General features: G+C 36.7%; 1 protein-coding gene across 1 annotated transcript in view; it reads left to right on the top strand.

The window, feature by feature from the left end:
- TNPO3 (transportin 3) overlaps positions 1-24,017 on the top strand; it is an 83,745-nt gene that overhangs the window by 12,608 nt on the left and 47,120 nt on the right. Inside the window, exons 2-4 of the mRNA XM_052639253.1 lie at positions 15,445-15,645; positions 16,605-16,678; positions 18,044-18,200. Of these exons, the coding sequence (XP_052495213.1) occupies positions 15,445-15,645; positions 16,605-16,678; positions 18,044-18,200 (432 nt within the window). The remainder of the gene's footprint in view (positions 1-15,444; positions 15,646-16,604; positions 16,679-18,043; positions 18,201-24,017) is intronic.

The following is a 24,017-nucleotide window of genomic DNA, read 5'->3' as shown; positions in this document are numbered from 1 at the left end:
GACCCCATGGACTGCAGCACGCCAGGCTTCCCCGTCCATCGGGGAAGTAAACTGCCAACTCCTGCAGTTTACTTAAACTCATGTCCATTGAGTCAGTGATGTCATCCAACTGTCTCATTCTCTGTCTTTACTAAAATTTTAAATATCATCATATAAAAATAAACATTTCAAAACGTGCAAAATATTAGAAAGTTAATCAGTGCCACAAACCTAGACAGCATATTAAAAAGTGGAGACATCACTTTGCTGACAAGGGTCCATATAGTCAAAGCTGTGGTTTTTCCAGTGGTCGTGCACGGATGTGAGAGTTGGATTATAAAGAAGGCTGAGCGCCGAAAAATTGATGTTTTTGAATTATGGTGCTGGAGACTCTTGAGAGTCGCTAGGACAGCAAGGAGATAAGCCAGTCAATCCTAAAGGAAATCAGTCCTGAATGTGCTTTGGAAGGACTGATGCTGAAACTCCAATACTGTGCCCACCTAATGTGAAGAGCTGACTGATTGGAAAAGACTGTGATGCTGGGAAAGATTGAAGGCAAAAGTAGAAGGGGGTGGAAGAGGATGAGATGTTTGGCTATCACCAACTTGAAGGACATGAGTTTGAACAAATTGGGAGATAGTGAAGGGCAGGGAAGCCTTGGGTTCTGTAGTCCATGGGATTGCAAAGAGTGGACATGACTTAGTGACTGAACAACAATCAGTGCTGTCTCTAGAATTTTTCATCTTTCCAAACTAAAGCTCTGTACCTGTTGAAGAATAATTCTCCATTCCCTCCTCTCTTCAACCCCTGGTAACCATCATTCTGCTTTTTTTCCTCTGTAAATTTGATTACTCCAAGTACCTTGTGAATAGAATAATACAGTACAACCATCACCACCATCCATCTCCAGAACTTTTCTCGTATTATAAAACTGAAAAATTTGTACACATTAAACATAGTTAACTAACTCCCCATTTCTCCCCATAGTCCCTGGCAGCCACCTTTCTGCCTTTTGTCTCCATGAACTTGACTACTCTAGGCACCTCGTATAAGTAGAATCCTACAGTATTTGTCCTTTTGTGACTGGCATGTTTCACTTAATGCCTTCAGGGTTCGTCCATGTTGTAGATGGATTGCATCCCTTTTTAAAGCTGAGTAAGAATGTATGTATGTACCACATATTGTTTATCCATTCATCTGTTGGTACACACTTGGGTAGCTTCCATGTTTTGGCTATTATGAATAATGCTGTTATGAGCACAGGTGTAGAAATATCTTTTGGAATTCCCTCTATTAATTCTTCTGAGTATATCACCAGAAAGGGAGTTGCTGGATCATATTGTAATTCTGTGTTTTTGTTTTTTTTTGTTTTTGTTTTTTTTTAGGAACTGACATGCTATTTTCTAGATTTTATATACTTTTAGACTCTTCCCCCCTCCCTGTTTCTTTGACTGCACTGTGTGGCATGCAGGATCTTAGTTCCCCAACCAGCTAGCCATGCCTCCTACAGTGGAAGCTCGGAGTCTTAACCGCTGGACTACTAGAGAAGTCTCATAAACTCTGTTGAACTTAAAAACAGATTTAATTCTTAGAAACTTGAGCTTGCTCAGATTATCTCTCCTGTATTTCCCTAGCGTGTACCCTGGTACTGAAATATTACCAGAGAGTGTCTTAAACTGGTGAAGTTCTAGAGAGAAGTTTATTTCTCTTTATTGGAAGTTCACAGTACTGCTAATGGGAATAATTTTGTTGTGTTTGGCATGCAGAAACCCTTGAAAGTATCAATTTAATTTTTCCCTCTTTCTGGTTAGACTTCTCAAAATGAAAATATTATGAAATTTGTATTTTTTTCTTTTGATAAGAAATTTCTGTTAACAGAGTTTACATGTTTTTTACTTTTTTTCCCCAAGCCCATAGCACTCTTCTCTTCAGTTTTTCTCTGTATTGTTACTTCTATTTTCTGTCTCAGCCATTATTAATACCCTTTATACCTATGACCCTAAAGCAGAAGAAAATACTTACTAGTCCTAAAAAGGTATATATTTTTACATAAGCATTCAGAGTTTTCTGACACTATAATGCATTTTTTGTTAAACCTTAAGCTAGATGTCTCATATTTCTATATGCTTGAAAAACTTGAATCTTCAGCAGGGTATTAGTGTAGCTTTTTATGTCTAATGGTACTCTCATTCTTCAGGTTTATATGAGTTGTTACAAAAAAAACTTGTTCAGATAGGCAGGAATGGAGACCAGTGATTAAAGGAAATCCATTTCCCATATTTTCAGCTTTTAGGAAGCCCTCATATGGGCTACTCATTTGCTTGAAATGGTTTCAAGCTTGGCATTTTCTACTTTTAAAGCAGGGCTGCCCAGTGTAATTAGTAAGGTCCACAGTGAATTGATTTTCAAGAAATGCACGCTTCAGTCATTCCTAACCCAAGTTGATCTTATGGATCCAGACATATCTTTTTTCAGGGCCAGTCTTGAGGGTTAATAGTCACATGTATAGGTGACTGAGGGTTTTTAATTTGGATAGGAATTCTTTATAGTTGCTGGGAAAAAATATTGGCAAAATTTCTCAGTATCATAATATATGTGACCAACAGCTACAGATTTGAGCCAAAGTTTATTTGACAAAGTTTATTTTATGACTCAGGACTGTTTGAAAATGCTTGTCCCAGAAACACTGGGATTTAATCAGAAGCTGAGGAGACCACAGTGTGCAGTGGTGTAGTCATTCGGTCTTCCCGATTCCTCTCATTGAGATCAAGAGAGAGAGATACATATGGGCACTGCAGTCTTCCAAAATTGTCTTGAACAGTGTTTGAGTATTTCTTTTGGAATTTGAGTAGCTTTTGATGTTTTAAAGAATTATTTTTAGCCAGGAATCTCTTCCGTCCCATAAGAGAAATAATGTCTCCCTTTTAATTATCTGTTCAGTTATTATGGGGATGGCTGTGGAAATGTAAATTGACTGAACTTATCTCTATAAACGAGCTTTTTTGCTTCTAGAAAAGTAGTTGTTTATGCAAACATGGGTATTTTATGGTTCTGGGAGCTCACTAAGGCTTTATGATTATTTTTCACTTAGGCTCTGTGTTTGGAGTTGGAAATTGTTTACTCATTACTGCTGTGGTGAAGGTATTAGCTAAGTTTCATTTCATCATAGTTTCTGTATTTCAGGACATCTTGCAAAACAAATTATTTTGAAAGATAACAGTTGTAGGTAGTGATGGTTATCTTTTGAGAGCTATAAAAATAAGCTTATAGCTTATATTTTTTTAATATCCATTCATATCATTTTCTCTCCTCACTAAGAAAACCATTAGAAAGTAACTTGTGACAGACCTAGCTGTTTGTCTTAAATTTGTAAAAGTTTCATAACAGATTAGATACAAAAATTTAAGATAGTTGACTGACTTAAAAAATACTTTCTCTTTTTCAGGTTAATAAAACTAGTTTGTTCTTTACCTGTTTCATGAAAATGATTTTTTTCTTGATTTGGGAAATTCTGATTTTCTAGCTCTATACTATATTGTTACAGGGCATATGTCTAAAATGTTACATTGTCTGGTTGACATTGTTTTTTAAGGGTTCTTTTTATTGTACTCTTACCTAGTCTTCCTCTCCTTCCAGTATACTATAAACATTTAGTAAATGTATTATTCATTAATTGAAATGCTTTTAAAAAGTACAACAATCTGACACATTTATGCTTACTTTTCAAATCCCATTGAAATATTTGTGGTTTTTTTCCCATTGAAATATCTTTATTTCCAGGATGTAATTTTCTATTTGCTAGAGCTTTTCTGTTTTCAGGGAAGTATTCTGAATAATTCTACTTAATTTGAGGAGTTTTTGTATAGGATTAACTACCAGCTCTAATCTGCTTCTGATTTTTGGCAGCTAATGAATCCTTAGGCCCCTATCTGGGTGTGGACTTGCATTGTTAAGGGTCTGCTCATTGATTTCTGTTGATTCAGCAGTTTCTGTTGATAACAGCAGAACTGTTATTGTAGAAATGAGTTGGAGCAGTTGTGACTATTAAAGAAAAAAAGGGCAAGTACTTTTAGGATCTGCTGAGTAGTATAATGAAAGACTTGGAGCATGTTAGTCAAAGGATTGCTGGGTCATCGCCTGTTTCATATTCATCACATAGTCATGGAAATATCTTTTGAAAAGACTGATATAAAGGTCTGTTCTGCTACTGCTTTGTGAAATGGAAGATTGGAATTAGTTGCTTAAATGGAAAATGTTCTCTTGTTGCAGCCTCTTTGAAATGTGCTGCTAGTGGGAGCTGCAGCTTCCTCCTGCTGACTCTGAGCCCCAGGCTTCGGTTGAGATGGTCCTTTCAGAAATGTGGAGCTTAGTTCAAGCCTGGATTTCAGTGGGTAGCACCTGGCATCTGTGGCTAGAAAGTCCTATGAAGTGTAAGTGCTTTATTCTCTCCTTGTAAAGAATCCCTTTTCTTTTCTTCTTTCTGCAGCTTAGCAGAGGGGAAAAGCAGTGAGCAGTGTCTTATAGGGTCTACTGTGTCAGGATTTGGTTGCATTTTCTTAATGATTTGGTGATTAAAAGAAGATTGCTCGCTGTTTGGATACCAACAATTTTTAAACCCTCCTGGAATTCAAAATAAAGGGACAAATTATGACCTCTTAATATATAGTACTGGCAGTATCATCCTGGGTAATTTTTCACTGACAGTTTACTTAGAAGATTGTGATATTCAAGTCTCCCAGGTTTCTTTAGAGGTCACTCTTGTCTTTTATTCTTGTTCCAAAGAACAAATATTTGAAAAGAGAGGCACCATTGACCAGTGGGTGGGGCAGCATCAAGATAAACAAGGATGCTTGAAATGAGAAGACAGTTCTTTTTTCACTTTGGTTCCACTTGACACATTTACCCAGGGAGCAGTATGGGAATTTTCTAAGACTGATTTTTCGTAGAGTTGTCCTAGGAAATATGTATAGCTGCCATCTTAGCTTAGTTAAAAAACAAAAAACTATGATAACATAATGAGCATTAGAAAATGCAGATTTTATATTTGGTTTAGTTGCCTCAGATTACCTGCTTTTCTCACTCTTTCTTTTTTTTTTTCCTGTTTCAGAAATACTGGTAATATTTCGAAGTAAGATCATTCTAGAAAAGATTCCCATTTAGGGAAGACTTTTAAAGTTTTCCTTCCCTGAGATTTTTTTGAGATTCTTCAATCTTCAGGTTTTGGCTAGGAACATATTGAGCTTCATTTCATTGCTAAAGCAAAATATATTGAAAACAAAACCAAGGCTCCATACAAGAAAGGCAAGCAGAGTTCAGCAAATGAGGACTCTGAATGAAAAACATCTCATCCTTTCAGGGCCCTTGTTTTCTTTATCTGTAAAGAACTGGTTTGCTTGTTTTCTCTTGCTCTTTCACTTTCTAAACATTGTGGATTCTGCTCTTAACAGCTTACTCCTAATCCAGTAAGTATCCCAACTACCTAGCTTTTGCTTTGTGTTGGGGAAGTCAAAGAGGTGTTATAGATTGATGAGATGATGGCCTCTTGTCATTTTGCTTCATATTTAGTAATTTAATATATTCGTGTGTGCTTTGTGTCCAATAATTTACGACGTTATGGACTATAGCCCGCCAGGCTCTTCTGACCATGGGATTTTTCAGGCAAGAATACTGAATTGGGTTGCCATTTCCTACTCTAGGGGATCTTCCTGACCCAGGGATTGAAACTTGCATCTTCTGCATTGGCAGGGATTCTTTACCCCTGAGCCACCTGGGAAGCCCCTGATTTAATATAGATTTCTTTATATTGCTCTATGGCTAGGGAATTTTTGAAAAATGCAGAAATAATTAAGGTTGTTCTTCGCAAACAGTCGGACACAACTGAGCGACTTCACTTTTCACTTTCACTTTTTCCTTTTGAAGAGCTTATAATCTATTAGAAAAGATGAACAAAGGCCCAAATAATTACAATATAAAGTACTACAATTGAACTGTTGCCATCAAGGGTACCTCAGTAGTAAGGAGAAAGGATTTCTCCTCCAGTATTTTTCTTTCTCTCTGGCTTTCATGAGTTTGAATGCCATGTGTTCAGCATTTGTTTGGGAGAGTTGGGGGTTGGGTCACTCCCTGTTGCCCTCCTCTGGGGCACATGGGCTTTAGCACCTCCAGTGCCCAGCGTTCTCAGTGGTGGGGCTTTCTCAGTGATTGTCGTCCCCTGTGGCATTCACGCTCGGCCTTGCATCTGGTGGGTCTTGTGCAGGATAAATTTTTTTACCCTTCCTTCAGTGGTAGGAGACCTGGAGACCTCTGGTGGTGGTCTTATTATAGCATGATGGGCTTAAGACCTTGTGCCCTGCCCTGTAGGGTGGAGGGTTTCTTCTGTTACCTTTAGTATAATAGCAGTGGGTCTGTCTTGTGCCTTGGGGGGTGGGGTGTGTGACATGGTTTGCTGCCCCTCCCACACCAAATAAGTAGAGGAGAAGGGTCTGGTCAGAGCTTTTTGTATCCTTTCTGCAGTTGTGGCTACTCCTGCCCTCTAGGATTGTGCCACCAGAGAGGTTTTCTCTGGTTTCCAGCTCGATCCCTATTCTTTCTCCTGAATATTTGGCGAAGTTGCGTGGATAAGAGCCTGTGGTGGTGTGAATTCCCCCTGAGTCTCAGGGGTTTTATAGTTCATACTAGCCCACCATCAGTCTTTATCAGTTGTTAATAATTTTAATTGAACTACTACCTGGCTGTCTGGTGTTCCACATCTCTCTTCTTTGTCCTGCCACAGTTGAACCAACACTTGTCTTCTGTCTCCTTGGAGAGGTGTCTTTAATTTTTAGTTTACTTGCTTGTCCTGGGACCTGAGCTTCCTGATCGTTTAAGAAAAGTTACTATGTTGTTTGATTTTATTTATTGTTACCTGGAAAGCAGTGTTCTTTTCAATTTTCTACATCTTAGGTAGATGTGGAATTCCACTCAGGCATATAGATTCATTTATTCTAAATCCCACGAGATATTGTTGCTTTATATAATCAGTGTTCACAGATATTTACTCACATACTTAGCCTTTCCATTATTATTATTCATTCCTTCCTAATTTCCATGTTTCCATCCAGAATTATTTTCTTTCTGCTTGAAGAACACCCTTTAATTTTAGTATTTTCTTCTTTGTTCTATTAGTAATGAACTCTTTGCTATTCTTTTTTTTTTTTGTCTCTTAGTCTCAGAGTGTCTAAATTTTGTTGGATTTTGGAGGGATTTTTTTGCTGGGTATAAGTAACCAACTGACAGTTATTTTCTTTCAGTGCTTTGAAGATACTTGATTCCCATTTTTTATGTTGGCAAGTCAGCTATCGGTCTAATTAACTGTTTCTCTAAAGGTAATACATATCTTTTTCTCTGGCCTTTAAGATTTTCCTTTTTGTCTTTAGCAGTTTTTTAGCAGTGTTATTTGATGTGCTTAGGTCTGGTTTTTCTGTTCTTAGGGTTTACAGATCTTCTTAAACTGTGGCTTGGTGTCTTTTATCAGTTTGGAAATTCCTCAGCCATTATCTTTAAATAGCGCCCCCCGCCTTTTTTTTTCCCCGCTTTTCTCCTGAGGTTTCAGTTATATGTTTGTTAGATTTTTTCACTTATATCCCATATGTCACTTATATTCTTCCCCTTCTTTACCTTCTATCCTTTTTTGTATTTGTACTTCAGGTCTAATTTTTCTATTGACCTATTTTCTAGCATAGTTATCTTTTTTTCTGTTGTCTAATTTGCTGTTTAACCCTTTCATTTGGGTACTAACATATTTTTCAATTCTGCTATTTCCCTTTGATTCTTTTTTTTTAAAATAGAGTCCATTTCTTAATGGAAATTCCAAATGTCTAATTTCTTGAATATGTTAACCAGCTACTTAATTTTTCCCAAATGTTTATTTTGAAAATTCTTAACTTGAAAGAATTGTATTGTGAACACTGATTCATAATAAGCTCTCTCCTCAAACTGCCTGTTCCCATTTGCTTTTTCTCTGTTTCTTTTTTCCCTTTTGGAATCTTTCAGAAGTAAATTGCAGATTTTATAATACTGTCTCCCTGAACACTTTTGCATATTGTTTATAGGAACAAAGACATTCTGCTAAACTAAAATCATTGTCATATTAAAGAAATTGAACATTGATCTATAATTTTGTTATCAAATGCATAATCCATATTCAATTTTCCCAGTTGTTTGACAGATTCTTTGCTTTTTAAACATTTATTTTCCCTAATATAGGATCCACTCAAGGATAATGCATTGTTTTTGGTTGTTACTTCACTTTATTTTCCTGTGTTTTTTTTTTTAAATGATAGTGATATTAAAAAACAAATTCAGGCCCATTTTATCTTTGTTCTTAATATGACCCACTTACTGTTTTGTCTCATTGTTTTCTCATGATAGTGTTTAGCTTAAGCTGTTTTGGAAGAATCCTGTATGAATAAAAAATTGTTTTTAGCAGCGAAAGTGAATCACATTGACTCACTCAAAATCTGTTCGTCCCATTACTGGTGATACTGAATTTTATCGTTTTGAAAGAGACATCACAGTTATTTTAGTTCTCATTTGATAATTCTGTTATCTAGATAAGTTATTTTCTATTGTCTGTTTCTACCCCCAGCCCCCTCTTTTGCTTTTATTTGATAAATACTGAATATATTGTTTATGAAAAGTTGAGATAATCAGTGATGTTTTTCTCCTGAGGTAATTTCTTTTGTTTCTGACAGGATTTTATCATAGGACCAGATTCCTTTAGTCTAAAAAGCCCTTAGATTTTGATAGGGATTGCATTGAATCTTCTCTGTAGCTCAGATGGTAAAGAATCTGCCTACAGTGCAGGAGACCTGGGCTCGATCCCTGGGTCAGGAAGATCCTCTGGAGAAGGGAATGGCAATCCAGTCCAGTATTCCTGCCTGGACAGAGGAGCCTGGCGGGCTAAAGTTTGTGGGGTTGCGAAGAGTCAGACACGACTGAGCGTCTGAGCACTGCTGCTGCTGCACTGACTCTGTAGGGAACTTTGGCTAGTTTCAACGACTGTGGAAGTCTGATCCTTGAACTTAGAATGTCTTCATTATTAGTGTCTTCTTTAATTTCTTTCACAAGTGTTTTGTAGTTTTCAGTGTAGTTTTACAACTTGCTTTATTTCTGAATATTTTGTTCTTTTTGGAAGCTCTTGTATATGTGATTGTTTTCTTAATTTCCTCTGCAGCTTATTTATTGTCAGTATTAAAAACAACTGATTTAGGGGTGTTGACTTTGTATTTTGCAACTTTGCTGAATTTCTTTATTATTTTTAATAGGTTTGTGGGGAATCTTGAGTATTATCTACATAAAAGATCATGTCATATGTTAGCAATGATCATTTTACCTCTTGTTGTCCAATTGGAATGCCTTTTGTTTCTTTTTCTTGCCTAATAGCTCTGGCTAAGAACTTCCAGTACTGTGCTGAATAGAAGTGGGCATCTTCTTTTTGTCCCTGAGTTTTTTAAAGTTTTTTTTAAAGAGTTTTGAAAAGTTTTCAGTCTTTGAACTTCGAAATGATGTTCATTCTGGGTTTTTCATATGTAGTCTTTATTATGTTGTGACAGTTTCCTTCTTTAATATACTGTTAAATTCGGTTTGCTACTATTTATTTTAAGTTTTTTCTTTTTTTGCATCAGTATTCCTAAGGGGTATTGTTGATTTGTAAGGATTGGTTTTTTTTTTTTTCCTAGTACTATTTTTGTCTGGCTTTGGTATCAGGGTAATGGTGACCTCATAGAATTGGGAAATGTTTCCTCGCTTTTTCAGTTTTCGGAGTGAATCTGAGAAGGATTGGTGTTAATTCTTAAAATATTTGATAGAATTCACCAGTAAAATCATCTGGGCTTTTCTTTGTTGGAAAGTTTAGATTACTGATTCAGTCTGTTCACTCATTATAGTAATACAGTCTATGCAGATTTTCTGCTGCTTCTTGATTCAGTCTTGGTACATTGTATATTTCTAGGAGTTTGTCCATTTCATCTGGATTATCCAGCTTGTTAGTGTACAGTTCATAGTATTTCTTATAATCTTTTTTATTCCTGTAAAATTAGTAGTAATGTCTTTACCTTCGTTTCATTTCCTTTTTCTTAGTTAAAATCTAGCTAAAGGTCTTCCCAGGTGGCTTAGACAGTAGCAAATTCACCTGTAATGCAGGAGACCTGGGTTCCGTCCCTTGGTCAGAATGATCCCCTGGAGAAGGGAATGGCTACCCACTCCAATATTCTTGCCTGGAAAATTCCATGGATAGAGCAGCCTGGCAGGCTACAGTCCATGGGGTCGCAAAGAGTTGGACATGATTGAGCGACTAACACTTTCAAAGGTTTGTCAATTTTGTTAATCTTTTTCAAGAATCAAATCATGGTTTTTCTATGTTCTATTCTATTTGTCTTTGTTCTAATCTTTATTATTTCCTTTCCTATTCTAGCTCTGGGCTTAGTTTTTTCTTTTTCTTTTTTTTCTAGTTCTTTAAGATATAAAATTAGGTTGTTGATTTGAGATATATTATTTTCATTTAAGTGTATATGTATAGCTATGAATTTCCCTTTTAGCACTGTTTTCACTGCATGGACAGAGGAGCCTGGTGGGCTACAGTCCACAGGGTCGCAAAGAGTCAGACACGACTGACGACTTCACTTTCACTGTCACTTTCACTCCATCTTGGATGTAAGTTTTGGTATGTTGTATTTCCATTTTCATTTGTCAAGATGTCTTCTTAATTTCCCTTCTTTGACCCATTGGTAGTTTAATAATTGATATTTAGTTTTTTCATATTTGTGAATTTTCCAGTTTTCCTTTTGTTAATTTCCAGTTTCATTTCATTTTGCTTTATTTATTTATTTGGTTGTGTGGCGTCTTAGTTGCCACACGTGGGATCTTCGTTGCATCATACACATCTTTCCTTGTGGCAGGAGGGCTCAGTAGTTGCAGCTTGCTGGCTCTAGAGCACAGATTCTGTAGTTGGGTGCACAGGCTTAGTTGCCTGGCAGCATGTGGAACCCCAGACCAGGGATCAAACCTGTATCCCCTGCATTGGCAGATGAATTCTTAAACATTGGACCATCAAGGAAGTTCCCTTTTTACATTTATTAGACTAATTTTGTGGCCTAACATTTGGTTTATCCTGGAGAAATTTTAGCCTTTTTGAGGTACCTTTGCTGTTTCCTGTACTGGCCCCACCTGGAAATCTGGACTATTTACCAGTCCTCTTCCTTGGTGAGCTCTGAATTCCACTTTTTATCTCCCCATTCTTGTGAGATTCCCCTAAACTCTTCAGCTTCTTAAGCCTCTTGTCTTCCATTTCAAATACATAAATGCCTTGAGGGGAGAGGTAGAGCCAAATATTAGGCTGAACTCTCCTCTTCCTTGTCTCTGGAATCTGTAGCTCATGTTCTAGATGTTTTGGTAGTTCTGATGTCTTCAAACTAGTTCTTTTGATATTTAATTCATTTTTTTCTATTTGTTTTTGTCTGGAAAATTGATGTAAAGCCAGCTAGTATGGTAAAACCAGTGTTGAGATACTTGATTAGTGCTATGAACGTTACAGCTTCAGATTGTTTAGGGAGCATGTAGTACATGAAACTAACTCCTATTATTAAAAAGCTTCACTGTGCTTTCCCCCAAAAAAATGTAATTTAAATTTTTACACAAAAGATTTTATGATAACATCTGCATCTTCATTTTTTAAATGTATGCCTTGGGGATACCTTATATTAGGGCTGCAAATTCATATTTATTCTTAAAGACAGTTCCAAAGGACATGTTAAATAATATTCAAACATCATCAACGGTGCTTGAAAGATAAATCTTTGCATCCGTACACCCAAGTTAACAGTTCTGCAGAGGGGCATATCTGTTTTGTTTTGTCTTTTGGTTCTGCCCTTCATTTTAGAGATCTCTGTTTTTAAGGACATAAGGGTATTTGTCAGAAATACAGATAAAATTTATACAGAAATACAGTTAAATATTAATAAGAACGATATGATTGGTGTTTTCTGCTAGTTTCTGCCATTCAGATTAAAGCACAGCATGACACTGCACCATCAATGCACTTTTCCGCAAGGGTTCTAACCTGGTGGGTTGACAGGTTTCACTAGAGAGAAGGACTTCATACTACTTTAATCTGATAAGCAGTACTGAGTTTTGTTCTGTTTCTTAAACACAGATATAGGAAAACCACACAAAGCAAATGTATAACTTGTTGAATTAAGATAGATGTTTTGAGTGACTTAATCTTCTTTCTCTCCCTGTTCTGTAGAGGAATCTGGGTCATTTGACCTCTTGAGTTAGTTTCCCTACAATCTTGATTTTATTTATTACGTAGTTAGGATGCAGTTCTACTCTCCTGTGTATTTCCTGCAGATTGCCACCTGGATCCTGAGGCTTAATGAGATGCAGGTTTGTTCCTCTGTCCTTGTGGTGATCTGCTCTTTGAACAGGAAGCACATAATGTCTGATTGTCTGTCTTCATGATCTACTACTGTGGAACAAATTATCCTGAACTCCCAAGACTTTGTGACTTAAACCAGAAACCATTTCATTGTATCTCATACCTTTGTAGGTCATGAATGTGAGGAAATTCAAGCAGGGCTCTGTGAATGATTCTTCTCCATGAGGCTCCATTTGGTGGATGGACTCTTCTGCAGGCTCTGAGATGACTTCAGTTACATGCTTGACACTCTGGTGGCAATGACTGAAAGACTTGACTTAGTTGGGCTTCATTTGCTTTCCATGTAGTCTTAGGCCTCTTTCCGGTCTCTCTAGCAGAGTAGTCTCAGTTTTCTTAATAGTAAATGTTCAAGAATTTAAGGGCTTCCCTTGTGGCTCAGCTGGTAAAGAATCTGTGTGCAATGCAGGAGACCTGGGTTCGATCCCTGGGTTGCTGAAGATCCCCTGGAGAAAGGAAAGGCTACCCACCCCAGTATTCTGGCCTGGAGAATTCCATGGACTATATAGTCCATGGGGTTGCAAAGAGTCAGACACGACTGGGTGACTTTCACTTCAAAGAATTTAAAACCACCACAGTAACCAGTGAATATTTTGGGGAGATAGTTTGTTGTATTTTATCATTTATCCATGAGTCTTGCTTGTAGCAGTTATTTCTGAGGTGTTCTAATGGTGGTGATTTTGTATTCCCCTCCTTTCCTTTTATTAACTAGCATTCTTCTGTTAAAAAAAACAAAAAAGATGTCTTATATCCTGCAAATAACCTCTTATTTATTTGGTTGTTACTCACATCAGTATGTACTCATGGATTTTGTTTTATTTTTGAATTATCCAATAGTATCATAATTTGTTACTCCCAGGTTTTGTAGTTTAGGCCATTGAGAGCTTTTTTGGCACCTATGTCCTTTAGTTTTTAAAATATTTTTTTGGCCTACTTTCCTTGTAGTGATGCTGTTCTGCTCATTGTCGTCCCCGCCCCACCCTCACCCCCACCCATTGCTATATATATGGCATTTGAACTCAGTGGTTTCTTTTTTGTGAAATTAGTTGTGTTTTTTTTTTTTTTTTCAACTTTTAAAAGGAGGCATAGCTAAGGAAGTAGTATCTCCAACTTCATAGAGCTTCCTTTTCTGTTGTTTTCAGATAGTATTTACAGATACGGTGGTTTGATTTCTAAGATTTCCTAGCTTTGTTCCCTCTTTTTCCCCTTTGTCTCTGTTGTCCTGTTCTGTATAATCTTTTCACAGCAGTTTCTCCTCATTTGGGGCCTTGCCCTGACTTCAGGTTTAAGAATTGATAGAGGCTAGGCGGTTCCATCTCCTTAGACCTTACATAGGCCTGTTTTACTCACTTGCTTTTGGATTGGGCAAAACCTTTTCTGTTTTCAGCTGCAGTCTTCAGATGGTTTCTCTGTGTTTTCTAGTGACTGCCTGTTGACACTTTTGGTGTTCTCTCCTCTTAGATCCATTAGATACCTTGTTTCTCTCTGCTTCTATTTTTACTAAGATTGAACAGACCTTTACTAAGGTCTTACAGATGTCACTGGCATGTCCCCATCCACTTATGTTTTCAGGTTCTTGGAGATGACTAGATAATACCTAGTTTTGTTGTAAATGTCTATAGTGTTTTGGTTTTGCTCTTTAATTGCTCTTGTTTTCATGAGGGCACTTATGGTTATTCTAAGGCTTGCTATTGGCTATTTTTAAAAATATCAATTTGAGCAAGATATATTTTGATGGCATATTAAATCATATATATGCTTAGGTTATTGGTTAGACAATGAATGGCTAAAAACTATGTGGCTTGGAAGATTTTTTGTGACATGGTAGGGATAAAAAGTACAAAATTAATAAATACATTTTATCAAGAAGGAAGTTAATGTTTCATGCTTGGTTTTCATCAACTTATTACTTGATTAAAGCTAAGTTTTATGTCCTAAACATTGTGAGCTTTAGAGTCTCTTTTCAGTTTACTTTGGGAACTTATATAGGCCATTTCTTTGACTTTCCATTTATCTTTGGAAAGATCTTGAAGAATCGTTGTGTATTACTTGTGAAGTGCTGTCTTCATAAGAAATTAAGTGGAGAAATCTATGTGATCTCTCTCTGTAGTTGGCTCTGTTATTGAATTGAGATTAAAAAAAAATTTTCAGTCTGTTATTACCAGCCCATTTTAGCCTGCTCCCATGAAGAGGCAGTTTGGTATAGTTTATCAGTTGTTAATTAGTTGCCTGCTTTGTACTGAATGAGTTGTTCCTAGAGTATCTTTCAAAATAAAACTTTTTAAAGTCTTACAAGTTTTTATAACTTGTAAAGAGGCCAAATTTACAGAGACCAAATTCTGTGCTTTCGTTCTGTTTGTTATTTCCATCGATGCTCCTGTGAAAATGATTTTAGTAGCATATGTAGCGCTTTGGCAGATATAAAAACATAAGAAAATTAAGTATGTGAGATAGTTTTTCTGCTGTTTTAGTCAGCAACTAAATATTGAAATATAGGCCTATTTAAATATGAAATACCAATATATTCTCCTATTTATGGATGTTATGATAGCTTCCAAATACAATTCTCAGAGTGAACAAAAGCTTACTTATTTTAAATGGATAAGAGAAGAAATATCCAACTTATAGATTAACATTGGGAGCTATACAATGACATTTTAGTTTTATTAGAAACTTTGAGACATTTTTCTTTATACTGTCCCCCTCTACATGATTAATAATTCTAATCAGCAAGACTTAGATGTCTTTATTCAATCGATAACTTTCATGCCTTCCTAGAATCAGAAGATTTTAGGTAGTACTTTTGTTGAGCTCGGCCTATAAAAATATGGAGTAGTTTGAAGTTATGACTGAATTGGTTGGTAATTTATCTTTCAGATTTTTTCTTTCATTATACTTTAGTCTAAAGAAGTTTGTATGTGTATTGAGGTTGCATGGCATTAAAGTTGTTTAGAAAAGTAGTTTTTATGACTTTTTTTTTCTGTCGCTTTTAGGTTCATGCATGGGAGATTTCAGACCAGTTGTTACAGATCCGGCAAGATGTAGAATCATGCTATTTTGCTGCACAGACCATGAAAATGAAGATTCAGACCTCATTTTATGAGCTCCCCACAGACTCTCATGCCTCTTTACGGGACTCATTACTAACTCATATCCAGAACTTGAAAGACTTGTCACCTGTTATTGTAACGCAGGTAAATCCTATGCTTCTCATTAGGAAAATTTGTAAGGCCATTTGGAATTATCAGGTTAATTTTGATTAGCAGTGCTAGGCCATGAAAAGTGATGTTAACTTTTTAAAGACTCATTGCTGTATTCTTAGAAGTGAATAGAACGTGAAAAATTTACATCTTTGTATGTATCTTAGAATTCATTTGATATCAGACTAATTTAAATAACAAAATTGAGGGAGGTGTTTAGGTTTTCACAGTCACATTATGTGTGTGTGTGCACATACACACACACACTTTTATTACTTTGTAGGTGATAAAGTACTATCCTGGGTCAGAGGTCTACATAGTTGCCTTTTTAAAAAATCCTTTCTGGACTGATTAGCTATTAAAAAGTCTCATGAATGAAATGGTAAACTAGAGCCTTTGACCTTTCCACCTTAGATAGGGAAATACATTACAAAGGAAAAGTGGACGACACTTCAGTGAATACATACTCACATGTGTTCTCTGCCTGGCATAGAAGTGCTCTTGAAGAGGAAGGAGGCTTTTGCATAAGACTTCAAGATAAGAAATGAAAGCAGAAGGGATATGGCACTCTTATGAGTGAGTTAAAGGGCTGACTGTCAGTAACTTTGGCTTTTTGACAAAGTATAAGTCCATGAAGTTCTATGGTATTGCCAAATAAAAGTAAGTATTGATATAATCTGAGGAAAATCTACAGTCTGTTCTTTCTGACTTCTTTTTGTTATGTTTTAATTTGGTTTTACATTTTTAAAGGTTAAATTTTAAATCCCAGCAATTTGTAGTTAACCCAGAATTTACATAATACATAGTTGTAGGGGTGAGAAGAAGAGTGGTATCACAGTCTAAGTTGCCATATTGTTTGGAAGAAATTTAGTTTCTTTGCATTCCAGTTAATATTGTTGGTAACTCTCTTTCTGTTCTGTCTATTCATTTATTTAATCTCTCTTTTTACTCAGCTGGCTTTAGCAATAGCAGACCTTGCCCTACAGATGCCTTCCTGGAAAGGATGTGTACAGACATTGGTGGAAAAGTAAGTAGCTTGTTTTGACTCTATGCTGGCATTTGGAATTACCATTAACCTACATAGAGAAATTTGTTAGCAAAAGCTGGACATCTGGACTATTTCCCCCAACTTTCCAGTATTCTTGCCAGGATAATCCCCTGGACAAAGGAACTGGTGGGCTATAGTCCATGGGGTTGCAAAAAGTCAGACATGACTGAAGGGACTGAGCATGCCCAAACTTTGGCATAGAATTATTTACTATTAACCTTTGTTACAGTATAAGAAAATGATTTAAAATTTAAATACTCCAGAAGTATGTCATATGGAACGTTAAAGACTCATATAGTTTACACACACACACACACACCCCCCCCACAACCACCCACACTCTTCTTGAATTAACTACAACAAAACCTTTTGTTGTCTAGTGGATCACTCCCTCTAACTGTCATATCTATGGTCTTTATAAAAATACAGTCAGAATGTTTATTCTTACTAATTGGGATTCGTTTCATGTCTATAAAAAGGACAGTATTATTTTTAGATATATGGAGCTTGCTGCTTTGAATAAAGCATTTCCTCATGATCTTGGCAAGATAATCTTGATATTTGCTTGCATTTTGGCATTTGGTTAGGAAATTATTTTTAAACAAAGTGCATGTCCTTTTTACTACCAACTATAGTGTGTCATTAAAACCTTTATGTAGATAGTTTATTTTTTGTTTTAAGAAACTTTTTATTGATAATATTATGCATGCTCCTTAAAAAAATTCTAGCAGTATGGAAGCTTTCAAAGTAAAAAGCAAATACTTTCGTCTCTTCCTATTCATATATTTTACAAGTAACCACTATTAGTGACTTACTGTGTAGCCCTCTAGACTTCCCTTTAAGCATTTTAAAATAAAGAGGTGCATACATGTATTAATATGCATAAACATGTATTTTCTTCAGTTATATGTAATATGTTTCATATACTTCTTTTGTGGACATCTTATGTTATGACATAGATACTCATTATAATGTCTATATATTCTCCATTGTATGATGACTGTAACCTTTTTTATCCTAATATGAAGGACCTTTACATTTTCTCAGTGTTTTTGCTATTATTAAAAAAAAAATACTTGTGCATATACATCTCCATGTGTGTGTGAGATTTTTCTGAAAGATAAATTTCTGCAAGTGGAATTGCTGGGTCATAAATTATTGTGCAAGTTGAAAGTTTGATTTCTAGATGTCTTTCCAAAAGAGTGTATCAGGTTTTTATCCTCTTTAACTATAGTGAGAATTCTACTTTGTTGTCATGGGTTATTCTGATGGCTGTTTTTATCTTATGTGATTGTGTATTTTTGGGCTCTAAATAACTTATAGCTCTCCTCTTTTCTTACCTAGATATAGCAATGATGTAACTTCTCTGCCTTTTCTGCTGGAGATCCTTACAGTATTACCTGAAGAAGTACATAGTCGTTCCTTACGAATTGGAGCTAATCGACGTACAGAAATTATAGAAGATTTGGCCTTCTATTCTAGTACAGTAGTATCGCTGTTGGTATGTTTGAAATACTGAGTTGTTAGCTATGTGGAGAAAGCTTTGGTGGTTATTTTGTAACTCAGTAGCACTGTTGTAAAAGAGCTTTCTTAGCAAAATTTGGCAATGATAATACTATGGTGTTTATATAACACTTTACAGTTAAAAAATACTTAAGAAACTATACTTTTTGAGCTTCTAAGTAATGCTGTCAGGGTGGTATTATCTCCATTTTATGAATGAGAAACAGGTTTTAGGATTACACAACTGCTAATTCAGAATTTGAACTCAGGTCTTCTGATTACATATCCCTTGTTCTCCTCATTCCTCCTACCAGCTGTAGGCTCTTGAGTAAGGACTGTGCTCCAGGAACTGCATATAAATTTACTTAAGGAAAGGATCCTCTCTAAGAGATAAATTGAGAGTTTTTGATAGGGTGGTGGTACAGGACTTTACTTGACCTTTGAATAATATCATAATTATAGAATATACTGTTCTTATCCTTTTTGATTAGGTAGAAATTTTAATGCCCTCGACCAGGGTAGGTAAATTTATGGTTCATGGGCTGTTTGTAGATGAAGTTTTACTGGGACACAGTCATGCCTGTTCAGTTACATGTTGTCTGTGGCCATAATTTTGGGCTAACACAGCAGAATTGAGTAGTTTTCACAGAGACCATATGGTCTGCAAAGCCTAAGATATTTACTATCTGACCCTTTTGTGGAAAAATTTTGCTGATTCCTGAACTAATAATTGGTATTAAATTGATTATTTAGCCCATATACCACTTTTAGGTCTTGTGTCTAGGTCAATTTTCTTGACAGTGTGGTTATAGTAATTTTTCAGGAATGTATTTCAGTATTTCACCATCATAGAACTTTTCATTTGAAAAACAAAGTTTTGTTTAAAATTGTGTTCATTAGAAGTTCATTGGAAAATTATTTTTTTAAGTTAAATATGTTTTCAATTAACCATTTATTTTAAAGAAATCGTGTAATAGAAAGTTAGAAAATATAGATAATCAAGTTACGTTCAAACCATCTATCACGCTGTTAATCCTTTAGTATGTATCCTCTGTGAACATGTATACAGATTTTGAAAATCCAAATGAGAATATGCTTCACCCACCCTTCTGGAGCCTGCTTTTCCAGTCTTCCAGCTTCATCTTTCCATTTCAGTAAATTTTTATATCATCTAATAAATACCTAGACCATATTCACATTTCCTGAGTTGGTCCTAACATATTATTTGTAGCATTTTTTCATATCAATAATTAGTCTAGAACCATGCCTTGTATCGAGTTGTTATGATCACATTTCCTCTTCTTCCTTTTTTCAAAATGACACTGATTTGTTGAGACTGGACTAGTTGTTTTATAAAGCGTCTTCTTACCTCCTGGATTGTCTTTGTCTTTGTGTCATTTAGTTTGTTTTTCTGTTCTCTATAATTCCTCTAATTGGAAGTTACATCTAGAGCAGCCCTACTCAGTAGGAATTCCTCAAGGGAATTAAGCCTTAAATGCCCTAAAGTATCTATAGTTTCTCCTATATACCATTCATAGGATGATTGATAAAATAGACACTCAAATCATTTTCTGCAAGACTTAATTCTTTCCCAGGAACTTGGTAAGAAAGACTGAAAGACTTTGATGGGTTAGTTTTAAAAGGTTAAATATTTTTAGCTAGAAAACAACTTAGATATTTCATGCTGCAATTTATCAGAAGATATACTTTTTGGTTGACCTTCTGTTAGTGATGCTATGCTAGGATTGACTAGATTAGAATGATGACAGTTTGATTCTTCTATTTATAAAGTTTGTTTCTTCCCTTACAATATAATGCAGTTTGTATGAATGTTAAATTCTAAGTTTATAATCCTTGCCTTAATAATTTCATCATGGTTTGCAAAATAAACTTTTGCTAATTCTTTCTTTCTACATGTATATTAACATTCTTCTGAGTTCCCACTAGACAGGCAGGATGAATCTTTAATTTTTAATTATTCTGTTTTCTCTATAAGGATTTTGTTTTAAAGATGACTTAAATGTTGCTTTTTCCCCTTGACTTTCTCTTTATGGTGTATTATGGGCCCATGAGTTTCATTGATTCAGGGTCTTTGCTTAAGTTATTCTTTTGATGCTTTAAATGTTACGACTTTGGCCACTGGAGCATATCTTTATTTCCTCACAGGAAAAGATAACTAGTATTCATCTAGTTACTGCCCCAGATCTAGAACCCTTGGTTCCTTTTAGTATCAGTTTGGGTCCAGTCAGGAGAGAGAAATCACCTATTAATTTATTGGGACTGTTCCATATAAAGAATGCTTAACTATTAACAGACATCTGTAGTAATAAGGGATTGTCTAGTAAGAGGTGAAGAGAGCTCTAAAGAATATAGAAATAAAACAGATACAAGGAGCAGTCATTAAGGTCAAGGCTAAGATAGAGTTTCTAGGAAAGGAAACTCAGTCCCTCTTCTAGGACTGAGATTCAAACCCTGTTGGTGATGGTTTGTTCATGGTTAAGAAGTCACTGTGGTGCTACATGCCACTGAAAATCTCTCCTCTCAAACTTGCTAAAAATCTGCTTTCTAGGAAGGCCAAGAAAGTTGTTAGGGAAGGTATCTCACCAGAGGCACTGTGCAACAAAATCAGCTGGGTGTGGGAATGCCAGCGGAAGCTACTGGCCACTGTGCACTGTAGGCACTGGAGAAGCTAAGTGCACTGAATCTGTTGCTAAAGAAGAATGTACATTCCTTAGGAGCCAGGAGCAGTCTGCTGAAAAACTGTTGTTGAGGATGAGAGTTGGTGCTGGAGAAAGTGCTGGCCAATGTACTGCAAGAGCTGGACACCAGAGAAGCTATGAGTCTGGGGCTGAAGAAGCTGCGTGTTCTTTAGAAGGCTGATTAGTGAGCACACTAGAAAGAGGAAGCAAAACGCTTTTCCTTCTGCACTTTCTCTTTAGTGACCTTCTGACAAAAAGTTAGTGCCAGTTGGCACAGGAAAAAATATTTAAAGGGCCCAGATCCATTTTCACAGAGTAGTTCTAAAAGGGTGAATTTGGAGCTGAGAGGCAATAGCTCTGCAGCGGGCCACAGTCTTGCCTTTTAACTTAGCTCCCATAGGTGGTGCTCTTTTACACATATTTAAACACCAGTGCAGTGGTGTAACAAGCAGATAGAAAATATGGAACTACTACAGTCCTCACTTACATTGATTACAAGGCTGTAACTGGTATATATGGCTTTTTTCTTCCACAACTCATTTCATGTTTTCTCTGCTGCTATAGGTTGAATATTTGTGTGTGCCCCTGCCTCGAAATTCATATGTTGAAAACGAATCCCCAAGGTGATGGTATTGGAGATGTGGCCTTTCGGAGGGGCTTAGGTCATGACAGTGGAGCCCTCATGAATGGGATTAGTGCCCATATAAAAGAGACCCCAGACAGCTCCTTTCCCGTTTATGCCATGTGAAGACACAGTAAAAAGACAGTTGTTTATGAAACAAGGAGCAGGTCCTCAGCAGAGACTGGTGCCTTGATCTTGGACTAACAGTCTCCAGAACTGTAAGAAAGATTTCCATTGTTTTATAAGCCACCTATTCTGTATTATTCTGTTAATAGCAGCCTGAATGGACACCTGTCCTGACCAGAAACTTCGCTGCTTGGGATTCTTTACTCTGTGAAGTTACCCAAAATTTCATTCCCAAAAAGTCTGAGCCCTCCATCAACCTGCTTGTGGATTGTTGTTTCTGTAGTTTTCCATTAACCTTTTGGGCATGGAAGTAACAAAGAGACTCCCTAGAAAATCCTCTGGGTTCCAGACCTAGAACTCCTTGCTTTGATTATATAGAAGCAATACAATATTTCACTGGTAATTGTGATTTGTCACTCTAGTCTGTAAAATAACTCCTTTTCCTGTTGGTTCAGTGGCATAAGAAGCTCCCATTGTCCAGGTGGTAGTATTATATTCCAGTTCACTGGAATTATTTTTGAGTTTCCTGGTGGAAACACACCTTCTTTGGGACCCAGATCTCCAAACTAATAGAGCTCAGAGTTGCCCATTAACTGTACTTCCTGTACTCTGATATGAGTTTCTTGACTTGATATGATACCATCATGGTTAGATGTGGTATTCTTTGAGTCTATGAATGATAATGCTGACAGAAGCATTACAAGCAGGGAAGACAGTTCTATATCCAGAATTTGGGTCTATTCCTATGAGAACAAATCTCTGCTTCCTCCATGATAGAAGCCAATATAATCAGTGAACCTGGTCCCCATGGCAGTTGGTGCCACTGGGGACTCAGTGTTCGTCTCTGCTGTTGACAGACACTCATCAGTAGTGTTTACCTGTTAAGCCTTGGTAAAGTGGAAATCCGTGTTAATATATGTTTAGCCTCCATCCCTACTACTCTGGCCACTTTGTTTATGAGCCTATTGAGCAAGCACTGGATGGCTAGGGAAAGAGGCTGACATTGTTAGAGTTTGTCATTTTGTCTATCTGTCATTGGGAAATTCCATTATAGCGATGCTCTGGTGGGTATTCACATCGGGCAGAAATCTGTGCCCATTTATATGTTATTCATATACCTCTTTCTCAGACTTGCTTGTCACCAGTCTTCCAATCTTGTTTCTACCAAATCCCTGATCATCCATCCAAATGATTGACAAGGGTCCATGAATAAGTGGTGATCCAAATTTCTGGTCATCTCACTGCAGACACGGTGGACAACTATACATACTGCTTGAAGTTATGGCCACTAGGAGGGTTTTCCCTCAGCATTGGCCTTCACTGTGGCCCCGGAGTGGGCCTATAATGCTGTAGCTGTCTGCCTTCAGGTGGTACCAGCATATGCAGATCAATCTGTAATCCAGGCTTGAATGTTTTCTTCTTCAGTTACCCAGTTGTGAAGACATCCCAGGAGGCCACAGGCATGGACTGAAGGAGGTGAATCAATGCAAGAATAAGTGGTGTCAGAGAATCTGAGCCACCTATACTCATGTAACATTTTTGTAGCTTCCAAATCTTCCTATACTCAACCTCTATCATTTTCATCTGATGACAAGTCTCTGTTATGCATGCCCAATCTTAAGACTAGGTAGTTCAGACAATACTTAGTTCATGGTGGGAAGCTTAGGCCACATGATCACCTGATGTCCTATGGATAGGCCTGCCCAGGTCTTATAGCAAGCCAGAAGCTGATTTTCAAAAGACAAATAGTTACCTGCAGAAGAGTGCATAGATTTGTTCCAAAATTCTAGATATTTGCACTATAATGTTCCTATTGGTACTTCCCAGAGACTCCATACACTCAATGAAGACTCAAAGAAGTATACTTGTGTCAATGTTTGGCTCAATCTAGTGTTATAGTCCAACCTTCCTCAGTCTAACACCTTTCTGCGTGTTTCCTAGGTTTATTCAGACACATATAAGTAAAGTTTCACAGTTCTATTGGTGTATAAGTTGTTTCCTCCTGTTCCCTTAGAACATTCTGAGATTTGACCCTAGTTTATGAGTGTTATTGGGGATGTTTGTGGAAGGTGTTGAAGAGATGGGGCATCTTCTTTCAAGGCCTCTGTCTCAGATAGGGTTATTACAGGGCTTTGAAGCTGAGGAAGGCTTGTCTCAGACACTGGAAGGCAGAGGCTACTTCTGTTGGAAAGGAAGACTCAAAGTGACTTGGATTACCAGTTTCATTAGGGTCCAACTGGGTGTCCCCATTCCAAACTTCAGAAGTCTGCTGTTTGCCTGTCAATTTTAGAACTTTGACATTAGAAACTTGGTAGGACTGTGAATTCAACTGTTTGTAATTCAGCAAGCCACACAATTAAATTTTGTA

Source organism: Budorcas taxicolor, chromosome 4, assembly GCF_023091745.1.
Source record: "Budorcas taxicolor isolate Tak-1 chromosome 4, Takin1.1, whole genome shotgun sequence".
In the NCBI taxonomy this organism is placed as follows: Eukaryota; Metazoa; Chordata; class Mammalia; order Artiodactyla; family Bovidae; genus Budorcas; species Budorcas taxicolor.
This window is presented reverse-complemented; position numbering and strand designations above follow the sequence as displayed.